The 23994-nt window shown below is 34.2% G+C and overlaps 1 protein-coding gene across 2 annotated transcripts in view; it reads left to right on the forward strand.

The window, feature by feature from the left end:
* The window catches only part of LOC149781621 (uncharacterized), a 133876-nt gene that overhangs the window by 22971 nt on the left and 86911 nt on the right, over positions 1 to 23994 (forward strand). For both annotated transcript variants that reach the window (XM_089935666.1, XM_089935667.1), the window contains exons 2-5: positions 13988 to 14067; positions 18991 to 19080; positions 21867 to 22027; positions 22587 to 22696. In XM_089935666.1, the coding sequence (XP_089791792.1) occupies positions 14015 to 14067; positions 18991 to 19080; positions 21867 to 22027; positions 22587 to 22696 (414 nt within the window). In that variant the 5' untranslated portion in view covers positions 13988 to 14014. The remainder of the gene's footprint in view (positions 1 to 13987; positions 14068 to 18990; positions 19081 to 21866; positions 22028 to 22586; positions 22697 to 23994) is intronic.

A 23994-nucleotide genomic window follows, 5' to 3' on the forward strand; every position in this document is an offset into this window, starting at 1 on the left:
TTTAACGCCATTTTTCAGCACAAGATAGGCTATATATGGCAGCCAGTATAATTTGGTGGAGGAAGAACCCAGGAAGAACCACTGACCCACGAGAAGCTACTGACAAACTTTCTCACATACCCACGTTAACCGAGCATGAGACTCAAACCCATGCAGAGGTGAGATGGCAGTGATCCAGAATGGTGAGCACTTTAGACCACTTGTATGCGGACATTTAAAATCACTGTCTTAAAGAATAGACCAGTGCAGATGTACTTAAGAATTTCAGTTGAGTGGTTTATGAGGTTAATCCCAGTTACAAGCTTTCTATTCATTTACATTTACTTACAATGGATGTACATGCAGGGTTCTTAATAGAGAAACAACTCAGATATTTATTAATATACAAATTTGTGAATATTGCTTGTCAGCTTGATTTTTACTAGATATCTGTCCTCATTTAATTGATTTTAATTGACTTCTTCAGTTCTTGATGGAGATTATAATTGTTGTGTAGCAGGTTCAAAGTTGATAGCATTCTAACCCGCTTTTCCCCCAACTGTTTTCAGCATTATTTGAGTCTCTCTCGCTTTATCTTGCTTCATATCCCATCCAGGTTGTCCTTGAACTGTTAAGCAAAATTTGAGTCTCCTTCACTTTATCATGCTTATGTATCTCAACCAGCTTTCCTCGAACCATTAAGCAAAATTTGAGTCTCCCTCACTTTTCCTGTTAGAGCCTGTGCTGTGGATGATTTATTTAACTAACATTCATGTTGCCCCATTGACCTTGGAACCACAGAATTCGACTTTGTCAAGGTGATAGACATTCCAAAGTATATTCATAACCATGGTTAATGGTATTACAACACAGTGAAGAATATATGTAATTATATAGTATCAATTTATATTAAATTTGGTTTTTATCTCAACACTAAGCAAAACAGTATGTTTCTACTGCATTGATAATGTACTCATATGCAGTAGACAATTTCCAGGACTTTGCTAGAACAAATGAGCTGCACTGAAAAACTTGTTCTTTTGCTCAAAGTATCTGTATTGTTTTGTTTTTATTTTTATAAGTACATCATGTAACAAAGCAGAGCAATTTTTTTAGATGTAATTGTTATGTATATCTGATTTAATTCATATTTATTTTAGTTTAATTGTTTGTCAGTTATAAAAAATTTTTATTCTATTATAATTTATATGCTATTATAATGTAAATTTATTCACTGGAGATAATATTTTTCCAGAAAATCAGTTGACCTGAATCATTCTTTCGTAAACACCAGGTGTTGACCTAGATCCTGATCTAAATTCAAAATTAGTAGCAACTACGTAAGTAAGTTCTATTTTTATTTTGAAATGATTGGTTGTTGTCATGGTTATGATTTAAGATGTGAACAATTTTTACTTTTTTATTCTCAGAGTAAAATCATTGGACTAATCAAGGCCATGTTCTGTGTACATGATTTTTTTTAAATATGTAAACACGGTCATGTGGCCCTGTGTTTCACAATTCTGTTTTTGTTCCATTACTGTGCATTTGTTTTAATAAAGATACGTAGAGAGAGTTCTCAATTTTGGACTTTTTACACTGATGTCAAGTTATTTTGTTTTAACCAGATTTTGAGTTATAATTTTCTTCAGATCAGTTGGATTTCAAAAGGATTAATTCTTTTTTCTCTGGAAATATTTTGAGGAGTGCTCACACAGAAATTTTGGAAAGACATTGCTTGCAAATTTAATTTAGATTTCCAACACCAGAGTGTCATTATTTCTTTTTCTACAAGGAACTGTAAAAAAAAACACAGTTCAGACTACAGCATACGTCATTGTCATCCATCCTGGATTTTCCATCAGGATTCGAACTTGAAATTATTAGAGCGTTTATTACTAGGACTTCTGTAATTTAATTTCTGGATTATTTTTGGATTTGATTCTTGAAACCGTAATTTCTTCTCCTTTTTTCACTTTTACAGAATTTTTCCAGGGAAATAAATTATTTGTTAAATTTTAAAAAAGTTCGCTGTTTTCACTCTTTTTGTGTTACTGTTTATTAGAGCCTAAACACGTAACAGTAATGCATAGCCAAGATGAAAAAGATTCTTTAGTTCATTGTTGGGCAAAATGTGCTTATTTTAAACAGCAACTGCAACCCAGTACTGGTTTGTGATATGGCACATTAGTTCCATTTTATAATGGCTGATTAAATTAAGAAAGGCGAGGATTTTTTTTTTGTGTTTTAGATATTTTCACTCCCAGAAATTGGCAGGAACACATTTGTAGCACTTCCATTCATGTATTTTGAGTCCGGTTCAAGTATTCCTGTAAATCAGTGTGTGTTGTGCTCTGTTGTCACAGCAGCCTTATTTAGGTTATATATGAAGTGTACTGATTTAAGCATGAAATGTCAAGGTCTTTAAGGAAGAGAAATAGGTACAGTATACATAATAATCACTTAAGTATTTACCACATATAATTCTTCACCAACTTTATAGGTGTGCTGACCTTGATGACATTGCACTTTTATAATTGCAGATATTATGCATCCAGTTAAATCCTTTGCACCATGCAGATTATTTTGCATGGAAAATCAATATTGTACACAGCACATATATCTTACATGTAGTGTATTATAATAACCAATTTTAGCCTCATCCTCATTTGGCTGTGAAATTATGCTTTATTTTTATTTTTTTGTTTGTTTTCATTTTCCTGTATTTAGAAAGCTCCCAAGGCCTTTTGGTTCTATAAAATTTGAACCATAAACTGTAAATTATTGTAAGTGAAAGAGTAAGCAGTATCAAACCAGAAAGAACATGTTTCATTATGGTTGATTGAAAATGAGTTTTGAGGCAGATTATAAAAGGTCTAACAACTTATTTCTTATCAGCCTTGAGAACCAGCTGTATCAGCAAGAGGTGGCTTCTTAGTAAATTGAGGAACAATGGAATTTAGAATTAACGTTGAACCAGTGCATAAATTCAAGATGGGTTTTGTTTGTTTGGTCTTTTATGGAGCATCCCAGTCAGGTAATGTATTCTGTGCATTGCTTGAGGACATTGCATGGAAGCTGATCCAGGTAGGATTTGAGCCCTTATTCTTCCAGTCATGAGTTCAGTACACTTACCACTTATACACCATTGCCCCTGCCTCCATCATGTACCGCTTACTCTCGGCAGGAGAGTGTTTCATGCCTGTTCTACATCACAAAGCCTACATGGTACCCACACTGGATATCCAATCACTGAGTAAATATCAAGTCAGACTTTATCATCCAACAGCTCATGGTTTGTTAGTTATATTCTGGCATCTCAGGAAAGGATACACTCTGTTATGTCTGCCACTTTGAAAAGTTCCTATAGGTTCTCTTCTATGCACACAATCTATGTATGCAAATGTGCTAGAATAGTATTTGATGCACATTCAACTGCACAGAGCTGGGTCTGCTGTTGCATAACAAACTGTCGGATCTGGGTTTGTGCTGTCAGGAGTAACAGAGTAATCACTAAAACGAAGAATACCAACCCTGATACGCTGGTTAGATGACAGATCATCAGAGTCTGTGCTGTTGGCAGCTGTGCCAGGCTATGAGTATATACAGTCAATACAGAATGTACTCTTTATTGTTCCTGATGAAGGTGAAGTGGTTAATTGTTTTAGTTCATGGTTTTCAACATTCCTAACTCTTAAAATGGAACACCAGATAAATTTTAGATCATAGGAGTATGGTACTCTTCAACTTTATCACAACATGTACAGCTCTCCCTATTTATAACGCAGTAGTTGGAGTCCATAACCACCAACAGCATTATGTATTGAACCGCATTATACCATGAGCCACAATATATTGAGAATATTGTGACATACAGAGGTGTGGTGTAGTTGGCACTATGAAAATTTTGTAAATAATGGTGCTTTTGAAAGTGAAATGAACATATCAGACTGAGTTTGATTTGGTTTCCTTTGAACTCTTTTTGGAATGAATTACTATGATTTTGTTTGAGAGCCCGTACACAATTTTTCAGGCAGATTTAAGGCGGATTTCAGACAGGTTTTTCAAGCGCTGTCTAAACCATAACTGCTTATGGAGAATTTCAAGCAGAATTCAAGTGGATTCAGGGCATAAGTTTAGGTGACATATGAAAATCAGTTTTCTTAATATTCCACTTAAATAGAAAGGATCCATCTAAGATTTCTGTCTGAAATAAAAATCGGTCTAAAATCCTGTACAACATTTTCCACACAGACTTAAGGTTGATTTCAGATGGGTTTCTTAAGCATTTTCTTCCTAACCATAAACTTAAAGAAGCTTAGTTGAATTTGAAGCAGTCTTGAGGTGGATTTCTGGTGGAATTGTAGGCAAAATATGCAAATTATCCTAAGTTTATGCTTAAACAAACAAACAAAAAATTCATCATAGATTTCAGCCTGAAATAAAATTCTTCCTCAATCTGTATTCTGCTGGTAGTGTATATCTGTCTTAAAATTTTTGGTGTTGTAATGATTCAAACTTAAAAATTTTGTCAGAATTAAGTTGATCAGAGTTTTTATACCATCATCTTGTGATTTCTGAATTGCGGAAATAATAGCATTAATGTTTTTGAAATTCATTATAGAATAAATATATATTTAAAATAAAAGATAATTACACACACTATGTAAACCCCTAGATTGTGAAACAATATTCTAGAAGAATATTTTGAAATCAGTATATATATATATATATATATATATATATATATATATATATATATATATATATATATAATTAGGATTTTTAACGTGGCTTTTTTCAGTCATATTGCTATGATGTCTGCAGTGTGGCAGTTTATAGTGATGTCTAGCACTGGATCACTATGCCACAGACAACGTATCATGATGTCCCACCCAGCCACATTATCGTGACACCAGGCTGACCAGTCCTAACACAACCTCTTAACGCTGAGCGCCAATCGAGGTTGCTGCTAGTACCATTTTTGTAAGTCTTTGGTATGATTTGGGTTCGAACCCAAGAACTACCGCTTCCGAGGCAGACGCTCTAACCACTAGGCCACTGGAGTGGTCCATATATATATATATATATATATATATATATATATATATATATATATATATATATATATAATATCAGTGAAAACGATGATGGAAATTATGATCAGTGGAGATATTTATCGTACATAATCTCCCAACGAAGAAATGAAAAATCAATGCCTTGAAATATACCCATGACGATGCTGAACAATTACAGCATAACTGTTTTACCTTTCCGTCAGTTGCTTCCAGGGTTCCCACGCTAAAGCGGGGAGAAATAAAAAAAAAAAAATTCCCGACCGTGGAAAGTCCTTCAATATTGCAAATATTGACGAAAGTCGGGAAAAAACAGGGAATTTTTCCTTCACAACGTGACGCACGAAACAATTACGTAACTGAACTGATCGTGAGTTTAATTTATTGATTTCTAACCAGAATATTAGGATGTATGAATCATTTGGGTGCTTGTAATAAATATATTTGTTGAGACAATCCAAACGCTCAGTGGATTAGATTTATCCAGTAGACTTTGTGTTTCAAAGTGAGCTCTATCCGTTTTTTTTTAAATTATTATGGAGGGCCTGAAAACCAGTCTAACATCACAAGCAGCCAACATGGTGGCGTTATAGCATATCCCCTTATAGGATGTGCTAGCAAACTTAAACGTTGTTAAATTGAGTTATACCTGGAATGAAATCGATATAAAATTATTTGTTTTCTCATAAATTGCGAGATTATTAAAATCATTATGTATTTAATCTGCTGAAAGACGATGAAACTAATGCGTTGATGAAATTTAATCTGGTACTATATATAGCGATTTCTTTAGCATGTCGCACAAACACAAAGGATCTCACAATTGTCATTTTGAAATATTATAGAAAAAAATATTAAATGAAAGTCATATACTGGTTGTAATAAATATACAAAAACGAAAGAGCACAAAATTCTCTATATTTATTCCGAGACCAACTTATGAGTTTTGTTGTATCACGTGATAATCACGTTGACGTGTGCTCTCTCACGTATGGAGCATACGAAGCCGGTAACCAAACTACTCTGATTGACGAATCAGACTGGCCCAGTTCCTTGTAGTTGTTCTCGAAATATGTTGAGAATTATATTTTCTTTATGGTATTTTAAAAAGGTATCAGACTTTCATTTAATATAATTAAAATTTTATACAACAACATTAAAAATTGGCTTGTTGTTGATATCACATGCCTATTGGACTTCCGATGTCGTTGTCTGAGAGTTGTGAAGTAATGTAACTGTTAACGCAAATGGCGAGTACCGGGTCAGGTTTCATATATGCTGAGTTTTGTCTAGTCTGTCAGCGGATTAAAGACATAACGATTATAATACTTGCCATTTTTGAGGGGGAAAAAATAATTTTCCTATCGTTTTCATGCTGATATAAGTCGATATAACCTAGTTTAAATTTGCAAGGCCCGCTTGTAAGCTATCTTTCGGTGGCGGCAGATTCCAAATTTGATATGTAATTACTGTGAACCTATACTCTGTCCAAGATGTCCAGATGTGAAAAATGAGGATGAAATATTCGGCGGAAACCCGGATTAGAAAACTTTCGAATCTCTGAGCTGAACTTTGGTGCGAAACTATTACACAGTGACATGTAGCTAGAAGCATTGGCTTCAGATCTTAAATGGAACGCCTGAAAATTGGGAAGTTGTCGTCTCTTTTATTATATATTAAGAAACGATAATAACCCATGCATCAATACAGGTTTGGGGACTGGTTTATTGAACTACAAGAAGATAAGTTGATTTTACAGAATATTCAGTCCTTGTTTAAACAACATTATATAATTTTGAAGATCTTTTGTCAAAATTTAAATCATCCCTTTTGTAAATGTCTTTAAATGATGGAATTGTTTTAACCAAATCGTCTTACGAAGTTTAGTTTGGTTGAAAAATCTTGTTTGAGATTTTATTGGCACACATAATTTTAGGGTTAAACTTTTTTCGTAACAAGATAAGATTCTAAAACTTTGCATTTATTGTTTTTTTTTCTTTTTCATACTGTGATAGGAAATGTTTTTTTTTGTTTGTTTTTGTTGTTTTTTTTGTTGTTTTTTTTTGTATAACGTGCATATATATTGATCTGTAATTCTTTGGAATTAAAGGTTTGAAAGGAAACAAAATAATTTATGCTCATTATCTTGTTTCCATGTAGCAACATAATGCAGGTCAGCAAAGTAAAGTTAGAATTTGCATTCTGTACATTGAAATGGCCTTAACTACCAATTTATGGGAATATAGTCAAATTTATTTCGTGTGACTCATTTTGTGGTTTTGTACATGATCATCTTATTTGACATGTATGTTTTGGAGAGTCTTGAAAGAACAACATCTTCAGATTTGGAAATTGCATGTTTTATAATCCAGAATGTTCTTTAATTCCATTCATAATGGTCATATGTTAACCTTGAAAGAAATTAATTTCATCCTGGGAAAAACCTGGAAAAGACCTGGCAGTTTATATTTAGAAAAGCGTGGGAACCATGTGTTTCTCATTTTAATCAGAAGGAAAATTCATGGAAACCAGCACGGTTTGAATTTCTTGAAGAAATACAACGCAGTTGTGTGGAATAAGGACATGGTGGATTGTGGAATACAAGATACGGTTATAAGAAAGTTATCTCGGTTGATATGGTTGCATGTTATCCCGGAAGTTTTCTTGGAATTGGAGAGCGTTCCACATATTTTAAGGCATTAGGACATCCAACACACGAGCAGACCAGAATTGCGATAAACGGACTTTTAACAGATTTTGACTTGACTGGATTTGCTTGTATCGAGTCATTCGAATTTGCACCGAAAAACCTTCATCCGACTGTCGCTGTTTGGTTTGGAAAACAATTTAGCGAACGCGGCTGGGCTCCGGTAGTTTTACTACGATATATGTTTGATGTAATAATATTGATATCGTTTTTTGTAAGTGAAGCAGTTATATGATATCGTCCGGAGAAACAAGTTTGGTTACCACAACAAAAGAAATACTTTGATGAATAAAATCCTGATATAATTGATTTTGAGAATAAAATCGCAAAAGATCCTGGCAGAAAAAATAATTGGTAAATTTACGCAAAGAGGATCATATGATCATAACGACATTGTACAAGATTAAATATGGATGATGCTGAACTTGGTACAACTGAAACACACATATTTATAAGTCGAAGTAATGTTAACTATCGTACGGAACTAGATTAGGTACAATTGCGAGTATACCGATGGTGAGTTACTGCAGTTTATTCATTTAAGATCTTCTATTTATGCATACGTTTCGATAAATTGATTATCGATGATAAACAGATTTTCCGATGCAGCTGTTACTCGCCACATATTTATTTTATATCAATATAAAAAATACACGATTGCTAAAAGAATTACATATCGGTGCATATGCAAAATGGGGGTGTTGGTGGATAATAAAACAAGAAAATATACTTAGTTATTCTGAAACTGTCGACGTTGAAAAAGGATATTTTATTACAAAAACAAATATCAAAATTGTCATCTGCACCATCGATAAATGATCCAGTGACCAGATATAAAACATTTTATCTCATTTGACCGGGTTGTGCTAGTAAAACAACACGTGCGATTGAACAACTGTTCAGAAATGGTTGTTTTGACACTTACACATAGACTCGCCAGAGAAATGAACGATTGAGGAGTTAAATCCTGTACTTATCACAGCTTCTTCCGAACGACTGGGTGAAAAATATATTCCAAATATTATTATCTGGGATGAAATATGTTCAGTGTCGCTGGAGACATTAAAAATATTTCTTGATTGGCTGTTGACAAAAAATACTGCTGTGATAATGTGTGGCGATTATGGGCAACCACCGAGTTTTGTTGGATGTCTCCACTTGAATGGCTAAAAAAGCTCGTAGATGTTATGAGGAAATAACTGATGATCATAGAGCGCTCGATCCAGAATTAAGAGAGCTTAAGAAATTAATAAGACTACAACCATATAAAGTTCAGTGTGAAATACTGAGATAATTTTAGAAACCGTGATGAATGATTTTTGGAATTTGTGGAGACCAGATGAATTGATAGTTGCAGGTATAATGATATTTCGTGACTTAACAACAATTATTTCTGCTACATAAAGAAAATTTTAAAAATCTGCCCGTACAGTTGTGTTATCACCCAACAGATACTCAACGTTGAAATTCCGGGTTGTGGTAGTAAACAAAATTCTGTGTTAAATGATATTGTTTTAGTTCCTGTCATTGTTGTTGAAAGCGCGTTAACGATGGACAAAACTCTGTGGACACTAGGATATGCTATAACGATTCATTCGTCACGAGGATTAACTATTTCGGATACTAATATTTGGATTGTTGACGATCGAATCGAATGGACCAACTTAGGTTATCTCACAGTGTCTCGAGTGAGAAAAATATCTCAGCAGCGGAGGGCTATTGTAAATTTTACAGAAACAGCTGGCAGCAATAACGAAGTTGTTAGCGATGATATAGTAAGAAAAAATTAAGTTATAAACAGTGTGATACAAAAAATAAGCGCGACTTTGATCTTGACGCTGAATTTATCATGACATTAAAACAACAACAGAATAATCATTGTGCGAGCTGTAACACAGTAATGTTGTGGAGCAACATTCTTAATTATCCAAGACAGTTTACCGTAGATAGAATTAATAGTAGTCTTGGTCACGCACGTTAAAATGTGATTTATGCCTATCTTGAATGTAATCGACATAGGGGTGCTAGGTAAGTGAAGACGGTGGTAATTATGTATTTTTAGGAATTACTTGCGATTGCTCACGTGTAAATCCACTTCACAGAAAATAATGATCAAACTGCTAGCAACACCAAGGGTGTTGGCGATATTGTAATAAGAATTTTTTTTAGCTAGTTATAAGCAGTGTGATATAAAATAAATAAACGCGACTTTTTATCTCGATGTGCAGCGACGACAAAATACTCCTTGTGCGATCTGTATCACAGTAATGTTGTGACAGTATTCAAATAATAATCCAAGGTACTTTACCGTGGATAGAATTAATAGTAGTCTTGGCTACACCCGCGAAAATGTGATGCTGACCTGTCTTGAATGTAATCGACGTTGAGTTGCTAGTTCAAAAAAGTAAATGCGGTGGTAATTGTGTGTCTTCATGAATTGCTTGAAATTGTTCACGTATAAATCCACGCTGAGGAGCAGTTGAATCTAGCCTGTAGATTGCAGGTCTACCCGTGTTTCTAACCACGCTGAAATTTTATATGTCGTCACACACCAAATAGAATCAGTTGCTCTTTTTTTTTTACCACCTTCAAGTTCATCAGTTTCATATAAATACCTCACAGTCACATTACCTAGTACTGGTAGTTTTGAGGAGTCACGTTGTTGTACTGGTATATGTTTTCTGTGATCGCATTAATGGGTTTCATAGAAATTGCACGAGTAATTTCATTATTTAACGCAGTTATCACACTTGGTAGTTTTGAAACCCATTCACGAGATCTCTTATTCCCGGACTTTAGGTCGATGGATATTTGCTTTGCATATTGATATCCAAATAACCGCTCAGCAAGTGTTCGATTAAATCGTTCAATGTTCAACGATTGCCTGATCGCGATGAATAGCGGCATGTCCTCGTCTGATTTTGACGGTATGTTTTTTCATCAGAGATGATACTACACAATGAAATTCCTTGCCAGGATCAACCTGTAGCTGTTATGGACCACTACGTTGATAGATTCGTTCAAACGCTGATGCAACTTCAGGTGCTATTTAATTGATAGTGGTTCTGCTTCTTTATACCTACTTGCAACGTCAACGACAGTCAATGCGTATTTGTATGTGCGTGATTGACATCTAGCTGTTTGAATCGTATCTTGTGGTAAAAACAAAATATCTGCTTGATGCACTTCATTGGGAGTGCTGACATCAAAATGTGCATACTGAATTTGTTTAGGTGGTGGTGGTAGACAATTTTGCTATATTGCCTATCATGCTGACCAATTTGCAGCAACAGAATGTGTGACATTTGCTGCATCACTAAGTTTACTAATCGCTGCTCCACCCCTACAGTAACCTCTTGGGCTATAATAAATGGACTCCACAATAATAACAATCAGTTGATTAATTTCCAGCCCAAATACTAGTTACCTTTCATCATAGATTTTACTAGGAAACAAGCAAGTTTTTCTCAGAAAGATTTATTTATTATGGAATTTATCAAGTGAATCAACTTGACATCTGCAATATATTGTTGTTGTAAATCTTTTTTTATATATGCTACATCATGAACATGACATGTTTGATCAGTAGCATTTATTGGATATACTCTAGGTCTTGGTTGATCTTGCTCACCAAGTCAGATATAAAGTCGTGTTTCAGGACAACAATAATTATAGTCATGAAGATGTTTTTCTCCTGGGTATTTATCCTATGGAGCTCCTGGTAATTAATATTCCCAGTGACGCAGTGATATCACCACCTGTTTTCCTTGACTTGTCATAGGAGATAAATTTGTATTTTCTTGTACCACATTTGACACACTTGCCTGTAAGTGCTTGTTTTTTTAATTTTTGTTGTTGTTGTTGCTATTAATCTACTGGTGGGGGTGGATGCTCTGTATCGAACACAATATGAATCCACATTATTTTTTCTTTTTGTACAACATGGATATCATTGATTTTTTCAGCGACACAAAAGCAAGTGCCAATCAAGCATCATCCATTGCTACCAAATTATATCAGAACAATTATCATAGGTCCATCTGGGTCTGGTAAAATGAAGTTGTTGCCTTATCTGATAATGAAATGGCTGAAGTGGGATAAGTTGTTGGACGAGGACGGTAATGATATTATTGATTTTATCACCGATATTGATGAAGCCCCATCTGTAGATGACGTCGATGGATTTATTAATAATCTAGTAGTATACGATGATGTGATGCTGGACAGACAATCAAATCCAGCTTGGATATTTTCTTGAGGCAGACACAAAAACACATGCGTAATTTATGTTACTCAGTGATATACACAAATACCTCAAGTGATCGGAGATAACTGCAGTATTATAGTCGTGTTTAATGGAGTTGATACACATACTCTGCAAAATAATTCATCAGACTTGGTGTTCAGGGGGATATGGATATGATTAAATTCAAAAACTTCTTTTCACGTGCCCAAGTTACTCCACATCGATTTATCACGGTAAATTTACATTATCCTCAGTTGCGATATTGTGTAGGTCTTGATACAGATTTTGCTTAAGAAACAGCAGCAGGGAGATTTTGTCAGTGGCAGTCATATAAATTCCTGATATAACTGGTAACTTTTATACTGAACCAACACTGTCACCAACTCCTCTTTCTACATTCATTTTTGACAGGAAAGAGCTATTTTAAATAATTTCCTGTGAGAAGGCAGCTAAAAGAATCAGTATGTGCCTTATGCATGAATAAAGTTCACTAGTACTATAACAAAGAAGCATAATTTTCATCACCCCTCAACCATCTTAATTTTTAGATATTTACCTCTGTTGCAGACATACATGAATACGTAAGCCAAGTTGGCTGTTCACTTGCAGCCCAAGTTGTTCATTTGATCTCCACTGCTAGTCTGACTGTGACAGGCATTCATCAAACAAGCCAACCCATTTTCAAGCCTAACTCTAAGTAAATCTAAACCACATTACAAATTTAGCCTCTGTGTGAATTTATAAATGCTAGGCTTGTGATAATTAGGTTCATGCCTTCTACCTGAAAAATTAGGGAGGTGTCAAAATATGGAGCTATCCAGTGAGACCTTGTTGACCTTGTATTTTTCATTTTCATAGGAAGCTTTATTTTCGCAACTGGACCCTTCTGAAAAGTGTCTGTTCACCGTCCCTGCTGCTCAGATTTTTCTAATACAGTACGTTTCTCTGATAAAACCTTACTTGATTATAATAAGCATGCACCTTCCCAGCATCCCCACAGTTTCATCCATTTAGAGGGCATGTCTTCTGCTCCAGTAGTAACTGAAGAATTTCTGTATTTGGTGCTAATGCCAGCATCAAGGGGAGATCATGCTGTCACCTAGGCAGGAAGATAACTTTTCACTTGTAGCTACAGTGTTTTAATCTAGGAGGTATGGATTTACAAGGTAGTAGTAGGTTTCGTAAGGTTTTATGATCAGGTAAGAATTACTGAAAAAGCATATTTTACTAGTAAAAAAAGTTGGTTTGCTTTTAAATACATTTATTAGTTCATTTGCTGTTGTGTCCGAGTCAAGTGTCAGTTCAGAAACTGTGAAATTTTGCATCCTAAGGAAACTTGTATTCAAATTTTGTCCTTCTTGTTTAGCAATCACTGTTTAACAAATGGACACTGTTTTCCTGGGTATACAAATGTTTTAGCAACAATAAAATCTAGCATTAGATTCACTAGTGCTTACTGCAGTATCATCTGTACAACAGTGCCACATTAAATAGATGTTCAGCATTAAGAGTGGGTACTGCTGTTACGAGACAACAAGACATAACATAATTTTTGAAAGTGTAGTACATTTATTAATTCGAAGTTTGGCATACCTTGACTGTTGTTAGGCATACTTATGCTAATATGCCCCATTGACTGTTGTTAGGCATACTTATGCTAATATGCCCCATTGACTGTTGTTAGGCATACTTATGCTAATATGCCCCATTTATTAATTCGAAGTTTGGCATACATTGACTGTTGTTAGGCATACTTATGCTAATATGCCCCATTTATTAATTCAAAGTTTGGCATACCTTGACTGTTGTTAGGCATACTTATGCTAATATGCCCCATTTATGCAGCACTGCCAAAAGCAAAATTTATTTTGTCTTTGAGAACCAATCGATAGGCACACTAGTACATTTACTGAGTTTAAAAAGTTGACTGCCAATAAAAATATAGTCTTTGAAATTATTTATTTTAATTTAATTTTTCAGGTTGTCAATCATTTAATCGAGGACAGTATGGCATATATACCAAGACAGTTGGTGTCTGACACTTCTTCAGTATTGAACGAGTGAGTACTGACGAGAATATACTGTATTTTTTGTTACACACCCACCATAAGGAAGAACATATTATGTATGATATTGTCCATCTGTTACCCGTTTTGATTCTACATAATAGCTCGAGTTATCCACCATCTGTAACTACCAAATTTTGTGGATGGCTTACACTTGGGGCAATTGAAGAACGCTGTTGATTTTGGAAACAATAAGTTATAAGTCAAGGTCACCGACTAAAGAAGAAAAGTGGTTTTCTGCACAAAAATCTCACTCCGCAACCATGTACATGTACCTTTTCTGAAGTTTGTGAATTGCCTGCCTGTTGGGTGAGAAAAGCCTATTGATATTTGGACCTGGACCAAATTTTGCAGATGGTTTTTACTTTGGGTAAGGAAGAAGTATATATATTTCGGGATCAAAAGGTTAAATGTCACTAACTTTAACCAGAGTTTATAGATTGCTCACATGTTTGGTAAGAGTGAATCCTATTGATTTTGGAATCAAAAGGTGAGAGGAGATGATAATTATGACTGAAAGAAAAATGTTTTTTGCATAATATTTTTTGATCTATATCATAAAAGTTGACAAATGTTTGTCAAATGTTTGTACTTAGGAGATGAAAAAGGCCAATATTTTTTGATGTCAGTAGGTTGAAGGTTATGGTCAATGTGACTCAAAGAAAATGGATTCTGCAGATAACATTTTTTGTTTGAATTACTTGACCAAAAACTTTGATGATGGCTTGCAATTAGGGTAATCAAAAAACCTTTAGATTCTGATGTCTTAGGTCAGAAGTTGTAGTCATTGTGAATGTAATAAGAGAAAATATAGGTTTCTGCACATAATTTTTTTCCTACTGCCCACCTTAATAATAGATCTGGTCATTGAGACTTGATCAGTAATCTCCCAATTCAACCATGACCTACCAGTGCTTACATAGAAGACTGTTAAATGTGGGACAGACAATTAATGTACCATAATCACAGGACTTTTGATTGGTGATGGCAGCATTGTAAATCTTAAATCTGCAAGTGAGATACTGGGGGCATGCGTCATTGTATGGTCCAAGATGAAACATCAGATTCTGCAGAATTCTTGTTAGTTCACCCGTTTTTAAATAATTCCTGCATTTACTTACAGTAGAAAAACTTGAAATGATTTCTGCTCAGGAGAAACTGTCCAAATTTTTACTCAGTTCATATTCTGGTAGTTAGAGCTTTCAGATTTATGCAGATGATTATGATTTGCCAACATTACCAAATGTAGACAAACATTTAAACAACTTATAAAAAGCCACCTAACAATATTTGACTAAATTTACAGAAATCATTTTGCCATGAAGGGCTATTAAATGATGCCATTTCCCATCAAATAGGAGTGTTTTTACTAAAAATCGAAAAATCTTTAATGAAACTCTGATTAAGAGACTTAAATTTGCCAGAAAATATCCATGATGAACCTCTTTTAAATTGAAACAACTGATGCTATTCTGTCATCAAACCTTGCAGTTGTTATGTACATCTGCCAGGTTTCAGTTCTGTGGGGTTTAACACCATTTTTCTGCACATTATAGACTATACATGGTGGCCAGTATATTTAGTGGAGGAAGAACTTGGGGAAAAAGATACTCTTCCATTAGAAACTGCTGGCATGCTTTCATACATAATAACTTGGCTTTAGCTTAGATTTGAACTCACACAGGTCAACGTGAGCATGGTCTATAAAGGCAATTGCTCTTGTCCTTTAAAGGTTCTACTGAATGATTTTAGACTTCTTATCCTAAAGAGGTGTTGTGATATTGTGATACCAAAAACTGTATTCTCATAACTTTTCTACAAGAAAGTCATCTAGCTCAAGCACAGAGCCCCAAATTGATATATGTTGTTGTTGTTGTTGTTGTTCGGTTTAACGCCATTTTTCTGCACACGATAGGCTATGCATGGTGGCCAGTATTGAAATATGTACTTAGGACATAAATACATCATTGATAAATTGCTCCTAAGGAGAAGTCATATGTTTGATAACATTGGGTTATGAATGCAGTAATGCCATGTATTAAAAAATGTGCATTTTCAGATGAAAGTTAAAAAATTGAATATTAGTGAAATATTAAAGTTCATATACATGTATGAACATAGTATTATTTATTGCCTTGTTATAATAGGATTTGATATGAAAATTTATTAGTCTTGGAATATAAAAAAAAACAAGAAATTAAATTATCCAAGTTATATTTATTCCAAATGCCAATGTTAAAATGGGAGTTTAAGTTCATCTGTGGTGATTATGAAGTGTAGAAAAAGCTCATTTACTGATGTTTTAATGTTTTATCTGCAGTTCCAATAAATAAAATGATGACACTACATGTATTATTAACACAGCAATATGCAGATTACAAAGTGCTACCATTTAATTTGCAATATACTCTAATACCTTCCAATTACAAACAAGTTGTTTATTGTTGGAGAAATGTATCAGATATAAGTGAAGCAATAATCCAAAACCTTTTATTGACATGTTTACAAAATTGTAAGATTATAATACTACTGCTATGATAAAAGGAATAATAGATTGTAATAGTCCCCACCCCACCCCACCCCATTTATCTCAAACATTGGTAACTAAATTGATCTAAACCGAAATTTTGTAGTTTGGAAGGTGTATGTTTTGATCTACTGATAATCCACACAGTTACATGAAATATTTCTACCCATTTACATGCAAGTCTATGAAATATTTCATTCGCTGTTGAATCCAGCCATTCCTTTTTATGATCATTCTTTGTTGAAATCTTACTGTTTGAGTCAGAATCACCAATCTCTGATCATTTTAGCCACATCAACATGTCGCTGTCTGAATAATGGGTAGTTTTAAGGTTTTTTTTATGTAAATAGGTTATACAGTTCATGTATGATGGTGTATGTATACAATATACACTACATGTGTAATGGTGTATACATACAGTATGCAGTATGTGTGTAATGGTGTATACATAGAGTATACAGTACATGTGTAATGGTGTATGTATATAGTATATAGGACATGTGTAATGGTGTATACATGCAGTATACAGCATATATATATATATATATATATATATATATATATATATATATATATATATATATATATATATATATATATATATATATATATATATATATATATACATGCAATATACAGTACATGTATAAAGGAGCATGCATGCAATATACAATATATGTATAATGGTGTATACATACAGTATCCAGTACATGTATAATGGTGTATACATGCAGTATACAGTACATGTATAATGGTGTATACATGCAGTATACAGTACATGTATAATGGTGTATACATGCAATATACAGTATATGTATAATGGTGTATACATACAGTATACAGTACATGTGTAATGATGTATTCATACAGTACACAGTACATGTATAATGGTGTATGTATGTATGTGTATATATATATATATATATATATATATATATATATATATATATATATATATATATATATATATATATATATATAGTACACATGGTGTATACATGCAGTATACAGTACATGTATAATGGTGTATACATACAGGACACAGAACATGTATACTGGTGTATACATACAGTATACAGTACATGTATAATTGTGTATACATGCAGTATACAGTACATGTATAATGGTGTGTACATGCAGTATACATTATATGTATAATGGTGCATACATGTAATATACAGTGCATGTGTAATGGTGTATACATACAGTACACAGTAGATTTATATTGGTGTATACATACAGTATACAGTGCATGTGCAATGGTGTATACATGCAGTATACAGTACATGTATAATAGTGTATATATTATATAGGACATGTGTAATGGTGTATACATGCAATATACTGTACATGTATAATGGTGTATACATGCAATATACAGTACATGTATAATGGTATATACATGCATTATACAGTATATGTATAATGGTGTATACATGCAGTATACAGTACATGTATAATGGTGTATACATACAGTATACAGTGCATGTGTAATGGTGTATGCATACAGTATACAGTGCATGTGTAATGGTGTATGCATACAGTACACAATACATGTATAATGGTGTCTACATGCAGTATACAGTACATGTATAAAGGTATATACATGCAGTATACAGTACATGTATAATGGTGTATACATACAGTACACAGAACATGTATACTGGTGTATGCATACAGTATACAGTACATGTATAATTGTGTATACATGCAGTATACAGTACATGTATAATGGTGTGTACATGCAGTATACATTATATGTATAATGGTGTATACATGTAATATACAGTGCATGTGTAATGGTGTATACATACATTACACAGTACATTTATATTGGTGTATACATACAGTATACATTGCATGTGTAATGGTGTATACATACAGTACATAGTGCATGTGTAATGGTGTATACATACAGTACATAGTGCATGTGTAATGGTGTATACATACAGTACACAGTATATGTATAATGGTGTATACATACAGTATACATGTATAATGGTGTATGCATACAGTATACAATATATGCATAATGGTGTATACATGCAATATACAGTACTTGTATAATGTCATGTACTTGTATTTCATGTTATTTCACCAGACCATTGCAGCATGGCATAAAGGTAGGAGCTTCACACATGGTTCAATGAGAGTAAGTTCTTTGGATGTATATTGCAATTTTAAGGTTTGTTAGTAGCAAAATTGTGTCAATTCTTATTTCAGAGTGGTAATTATGGTAGTGGGCAGTGTCTTCCAGCTGCTTAAAGAAAGGCTAAGTGTGGAATTCTGAGTTTTGTCTTTTCAAAAATAGTTTCTGAGTATTTGTTGTTGCTGGTTCACCATGTCTTTTAGTGGCAAAATATGTGAATAATGTAGGTTTATTATTCCAGTCAAAGCAGCGGCAGCAGTAGCAGCTTCAGTATGTCTTTCAGTGGCAGTGATGACTTTGTTGAAGATGTGCCATCCACCAGTGGATGCAGGTGAGAGCAAATTATTTGAATCCCATTAAAACATCTGAGTCAGTGCAGGGGAAGAGCATGATCATGCTTTGAATGCTGTACCTATTACAGTAGGATTCCATTTCAACCATGCTTTGAATGCTGTACATATTACAGTTGGATTTCATTTCAATCATGCTTTGAATGCTGTACATATTACAGTAGGATTCCATTTCAGTCATGCTTTGAATGCTGTACATATTACAGTTGGATTTGATTTCAATCATGCTTTGAATGCTGTACCTGTTACAGTAGGATTCCATTTCAATCATGCTTTGAATGCTGTACATATTACAGTAGGATTCCATTTCAGTCATGCTTTGAAAGCTGTACATGTTACAGTAGGATTCCATTTCAATCATGCTTTGAATGCTGTACATATTACAGTAGGATTCCATTTCAATCATGCTTTGAATGTTGTACATATTACAGTAGGATTCCATTTCAATCATGCTTTGAAAGCTGTACATATTACAGTTGGATTCCATTTCAATCATGCTTTGAAAGCTGTACATACTATAGTAGGATATAATTCATATGATGTGAGTCATAAATGAAAGGAGCCAATCTGAGGTCTGGTGTGGCAACCACAGTAGCCTGCTTGAAAATTGTTTTAAATTGTTAAGATAATGCTGATCCACTGTCAAATGTGGCCACTATTACTAAAAATAGCAATTGAGAAGCAGCTCATCAGAAACTGCTCACCAGAACTTGACCTAATTTTAGAAAGCATCCTAATAACCCAAACTTCTTGATCAACTGCTCTTGTATTTAGCTGTTTGGCAAATATCAGCCAGGTGAGTGAACACAAACCCACTTGGGCTTCTTATTCATTGTGTGTAGTTTGCCCAGAATGAAATGAAGCAGCTCTGATCTAACAAAATGGCAGCCAAGGTGGCCATCCTTAGAACGCATTGCTTCTCTTCCTGAACAGATAGTCATATCCACATGGAGTTTAAACTTAAACACTTCTTGTAGTATGTAGTTGTAATGAAAATGATTCTGACCTGGCTTTCCAGTATGGCTGCCAAAGTGTCCCTCATGAAAATCTTGCATGGTTACTCATCGTAAATGATACTTAAAAAATACTTTTTATTATATATTATGTGTATCTATAGTTTTATAATTTTTACCTTGCTTCTTTTATCTTGATGTTCTTCATGTTTTTATTTAGTTAGAAGGGTTTATCCTATCAAAATAATTTGTTTTTATGCTTACAGTTTTGGAACTTACTATTGAATCAGCTCCATTTATTCAGAACTGTGCCGATGTGCTCAAAAATCCAGTACATATGTACCTCTTGAACACGTGGGCCTACCATCATGGGGGGTTTCACTGAAATATTTCTTGCAGTTTGTAGTTGTTTACATATTAAAGTAAGTCATACCTGAATAGGTCACATTTACATGATTTCATTTGAGTACTGATAACAAATTTGTAGTTGGTAATGAGGGGAAAGTATGCTGATTTGACCTTCAACATAGCAATAACAGTGGTCATTAAAAAAAGACAACTTCTTATCTTAAATTAATAGTGACATTGTCATGGGTTTTTCACTAAAACACTTCTTTCAGTAGTAAAATGGTTCTGAGTGGAAATGAGCAAATCTTGATGCTGTTATTAAAAAGCCACAGACCTACAGGACATGTCACTGCTATTAATAAACCCAGACCTACAGGACAGGTCACTGCTATTAATAAACCCAGACCTACAGGACAGGTCACTGCTATTAAAAAACCCAGATCTACAGGACGGGTCACTGCTATTAATAAACCCAGACCTACAGGACAGGTCACTGCTATTAATAAACCCAGATCTACAGGACAGGTCACTGCTATTAATAAACCCAGACCTACAGGACAGGTCACTGCTATTAAAAATCCCAGATCTACAGGAGAGGTCACTGCTATTAATAAACCCAGACCTACAGGACAGGTCACTGCTATTAATAAACCCAGACCTACAGGACAGGTCACTGCTATTAAAAATCCCAGATCTACAGGAGAGGTCACTGCTAATAAAAATCCCAGATCTACAGGAGAGGTCACTGCTTGGATTTTTGTACTTCTTGAGACTTATGAACACAGTGATTTCTAAATACCCAAATGACTTTTGACCAGACTTTGGAGATTGCAGTCTGATAGATTGTAAGGTCATGGTTGTTTGACTTGGGTTTTTTAATTTATAATGGCTGTAAAAATGATGATGCAAACAATTATGAATATACTTCTGTTAAACCTAGTTTGTAGATATATTTGAAGAATATTTGGAATGATTCCAGTTCAATAACATTTCTTTCCTCACAAAAACTTTTAAATTCATCTTTAATCAAACTCATGAAGTAGATATATATTGACACTGCCATGGACAAGTTAAGTGAGCTCTCCATAATAAAAGGGTCAAGAACAAGAGCTTCCCATTCTATGAAGGACTACTAGAGCTCCCTAGGGGCCGATAATGGTGCTCAATCTTAATGGTAAGAAAAATATGATGAATTAATTAATTATTCTGAGTATACATTTTTGAAGTTATATAAATATTTCATTTATTATATTACCCACATGTTCTGAGGAACTGACTTTGCAATTTTGGTTACTTTTCAAGGAAAAGATTGAAGAGGCAATGAAGTATGCATTAGTTAATTATAAAAATATGCATGAATTTGTTCCACAAATGTGGCACATTTACTGGTTCGCAAAAATGTAATAGAACATATATTTTGAGATTTATGGATCAAGACTGATTTTATTTATTCCTTTATTTCGTAGTAGTGACATGGCCCATTCAGACAAGCTGGGTCACAAAGAAAAGATGAAGCGCTACTTACGTGAGTTGCGAACAATCATAAAGCCATATCGTTACAAAGGGGGCAAAATTGGGACCCTGTCAGCCCTGGAGCATGTACTCAGCAGCTTGAGAGAACAAAATGGTGAGAGATTTATTAAATCATAGTTTTCTCTTGTTTGCTTTTGGCACTTTTAAAACCTTAACCCGAACTTGAGGAAAAAGGTAAAGAGGAATATTAAGAGGTAAATGGGTTCTGATCAGAAGACTAATTACAGTATCTAGTGCTGACCTAGCCTCAGATATGGCTGCCAAAATGCATACTGAAAATCTTGCAACCAATTCTCCAGAATGGATGGTCATGTCAGCATTGAGTTTATAGCGTAAGTTTTCAAATGTTGTTTAGTTTGTCCAAAAATGAAAATAATGCCACATTCCTCAGTGGCTAATTTAAAATTCTTATTGATAAAGAATGTCAGAGATGCCTTCAGCACTTAGCAGTTGAAAGGAAGAAATGGTCTTCTTTTGAATTCCTGGATATTCTTTTCAGATAGTAGAGCATCAGTCAGTTGTTTGTCTTTAAAAAGGCATTGGATAGTTGATGTGTGGAATAATGTACACATTTATCCTTTTGATTGACTTAACTTTTAAAATCTTATCAGATTGGCTTTTATTAAGTCACTAACTTTTGTTGTTTTTTTTAGAGAAGAAAACAAAGAACCCTGGAGAATCAGTAGAAGAATGTGAGGAAGGGGGAAATATAACAAGCTTTCCCATGTGTGCCTCCTTGGATACAGAACAACTGGTAGACAAGGTAAAACATAAAACAGTTAATCAGTTATAATGGGAATTTTGTCTGTAGAATGTGGATGTCTCACCAGTGTCTTAAATGACCTAAATGCAAACCCTTACCTAGATGTGATGGATAGACTGATAGATAGAGGAATGTGTTGACAAGGCCAACTTACTTTATTGCTACCACTAATGATGTGATGATTTTAAAAAAAAACTTGAAGATTGGTTTGAGAAGTTAAATGACCAAGTATTTAATGATGATGATGATAAGTTTTCAAAATAAAATAAAAACATTACTTTCTTTTAACATTACGTTTCTGATCACTTAAAATATGTGATTGACAGTTTTTGTTTTATAGCCTTCCATTGTTTAGTACAACCCATTTGACAACAGCTTGTCAGGTTATATTGTTGCAGATTGATCATTTGACTTGGCAGAACAGACATAACTTGACAGTTACATATTAGGTGAAAATTACATTGTCCATTAATTTTTTTTTAAAGATAAACGGTTCTGTACCTGTTTGGGTGGTAACTCACTATACATCTTAACTACACACTTCCTTCCACCCATCAAATGCAAAAATTCCACTTGGGTAGGAAATTTCAAATCATCGTTGTTCTCAGCAGGCCACACAAAACAGCACGGCAACCTAGTTTTGGGACATGACCCAGGGGTTAAGAACCACAGCTCTAGATATCTCTGACTGATCAGAATATGAGGTTGATATCCGTACCAATTATCAGTCATAAATTTCAGCCAATTCCAAACACTACCTATTTAGTACCAGAATAGTATGTTTTTACCATTTGTCCCCCTCAAGAGAGGACACTTCTTTGATGAGGCCAACATGTCAGTGCAGAAGTTTTAACATCATAAGAGTAGAACCACTGTATTTAATGTTGACCTGCAGAAGATATAGCACTAAACCTAATAATAATGTGACCAGCTGTTTTTGAGGTAGATTTCATTGCAATAAATAGCTCAGACTATTAAAGGATATCTGCAGTTATCATTTTTGAGGTATATATCATGTCAGTAATTAGCTCAAACTATACAAGGGTCTCTGTACAGTTATCATTTTTGAGGTAGATATCATGTCAGTAAATAGCTCAAACTATATAAGGGTCTCTGCACAGTTATCGATTTTGAGGTAGATATGTCAGTAAATAGCTCAACTATACAAGGGTCTATGCACAGTTATCATTTTTGAGGTAGATATCATTTCATTAAATAGCTCAAACTATATAAGGGTCTCTGCACAGTTATCATTTTTGAGGTAGATATCATGTCAGTAAATAGTTCAACTATACAAG

This window comes from Sinohyriopsis cumingii, chromosome 15, assembly GCF_028554795.1.
Source record: "Sinohyriopsis cumingii isolate HCF-2022 chromosome 15, ASM2855479v2, whole genome shotgun sequence".
Classification (NCBI taxonomy): Eukaryota; Metazoa; Mollusca; class Bivalvia; order Unionida; family Unionidae; genus Sinohyriopsis; species Sinohyriopsis cumingii.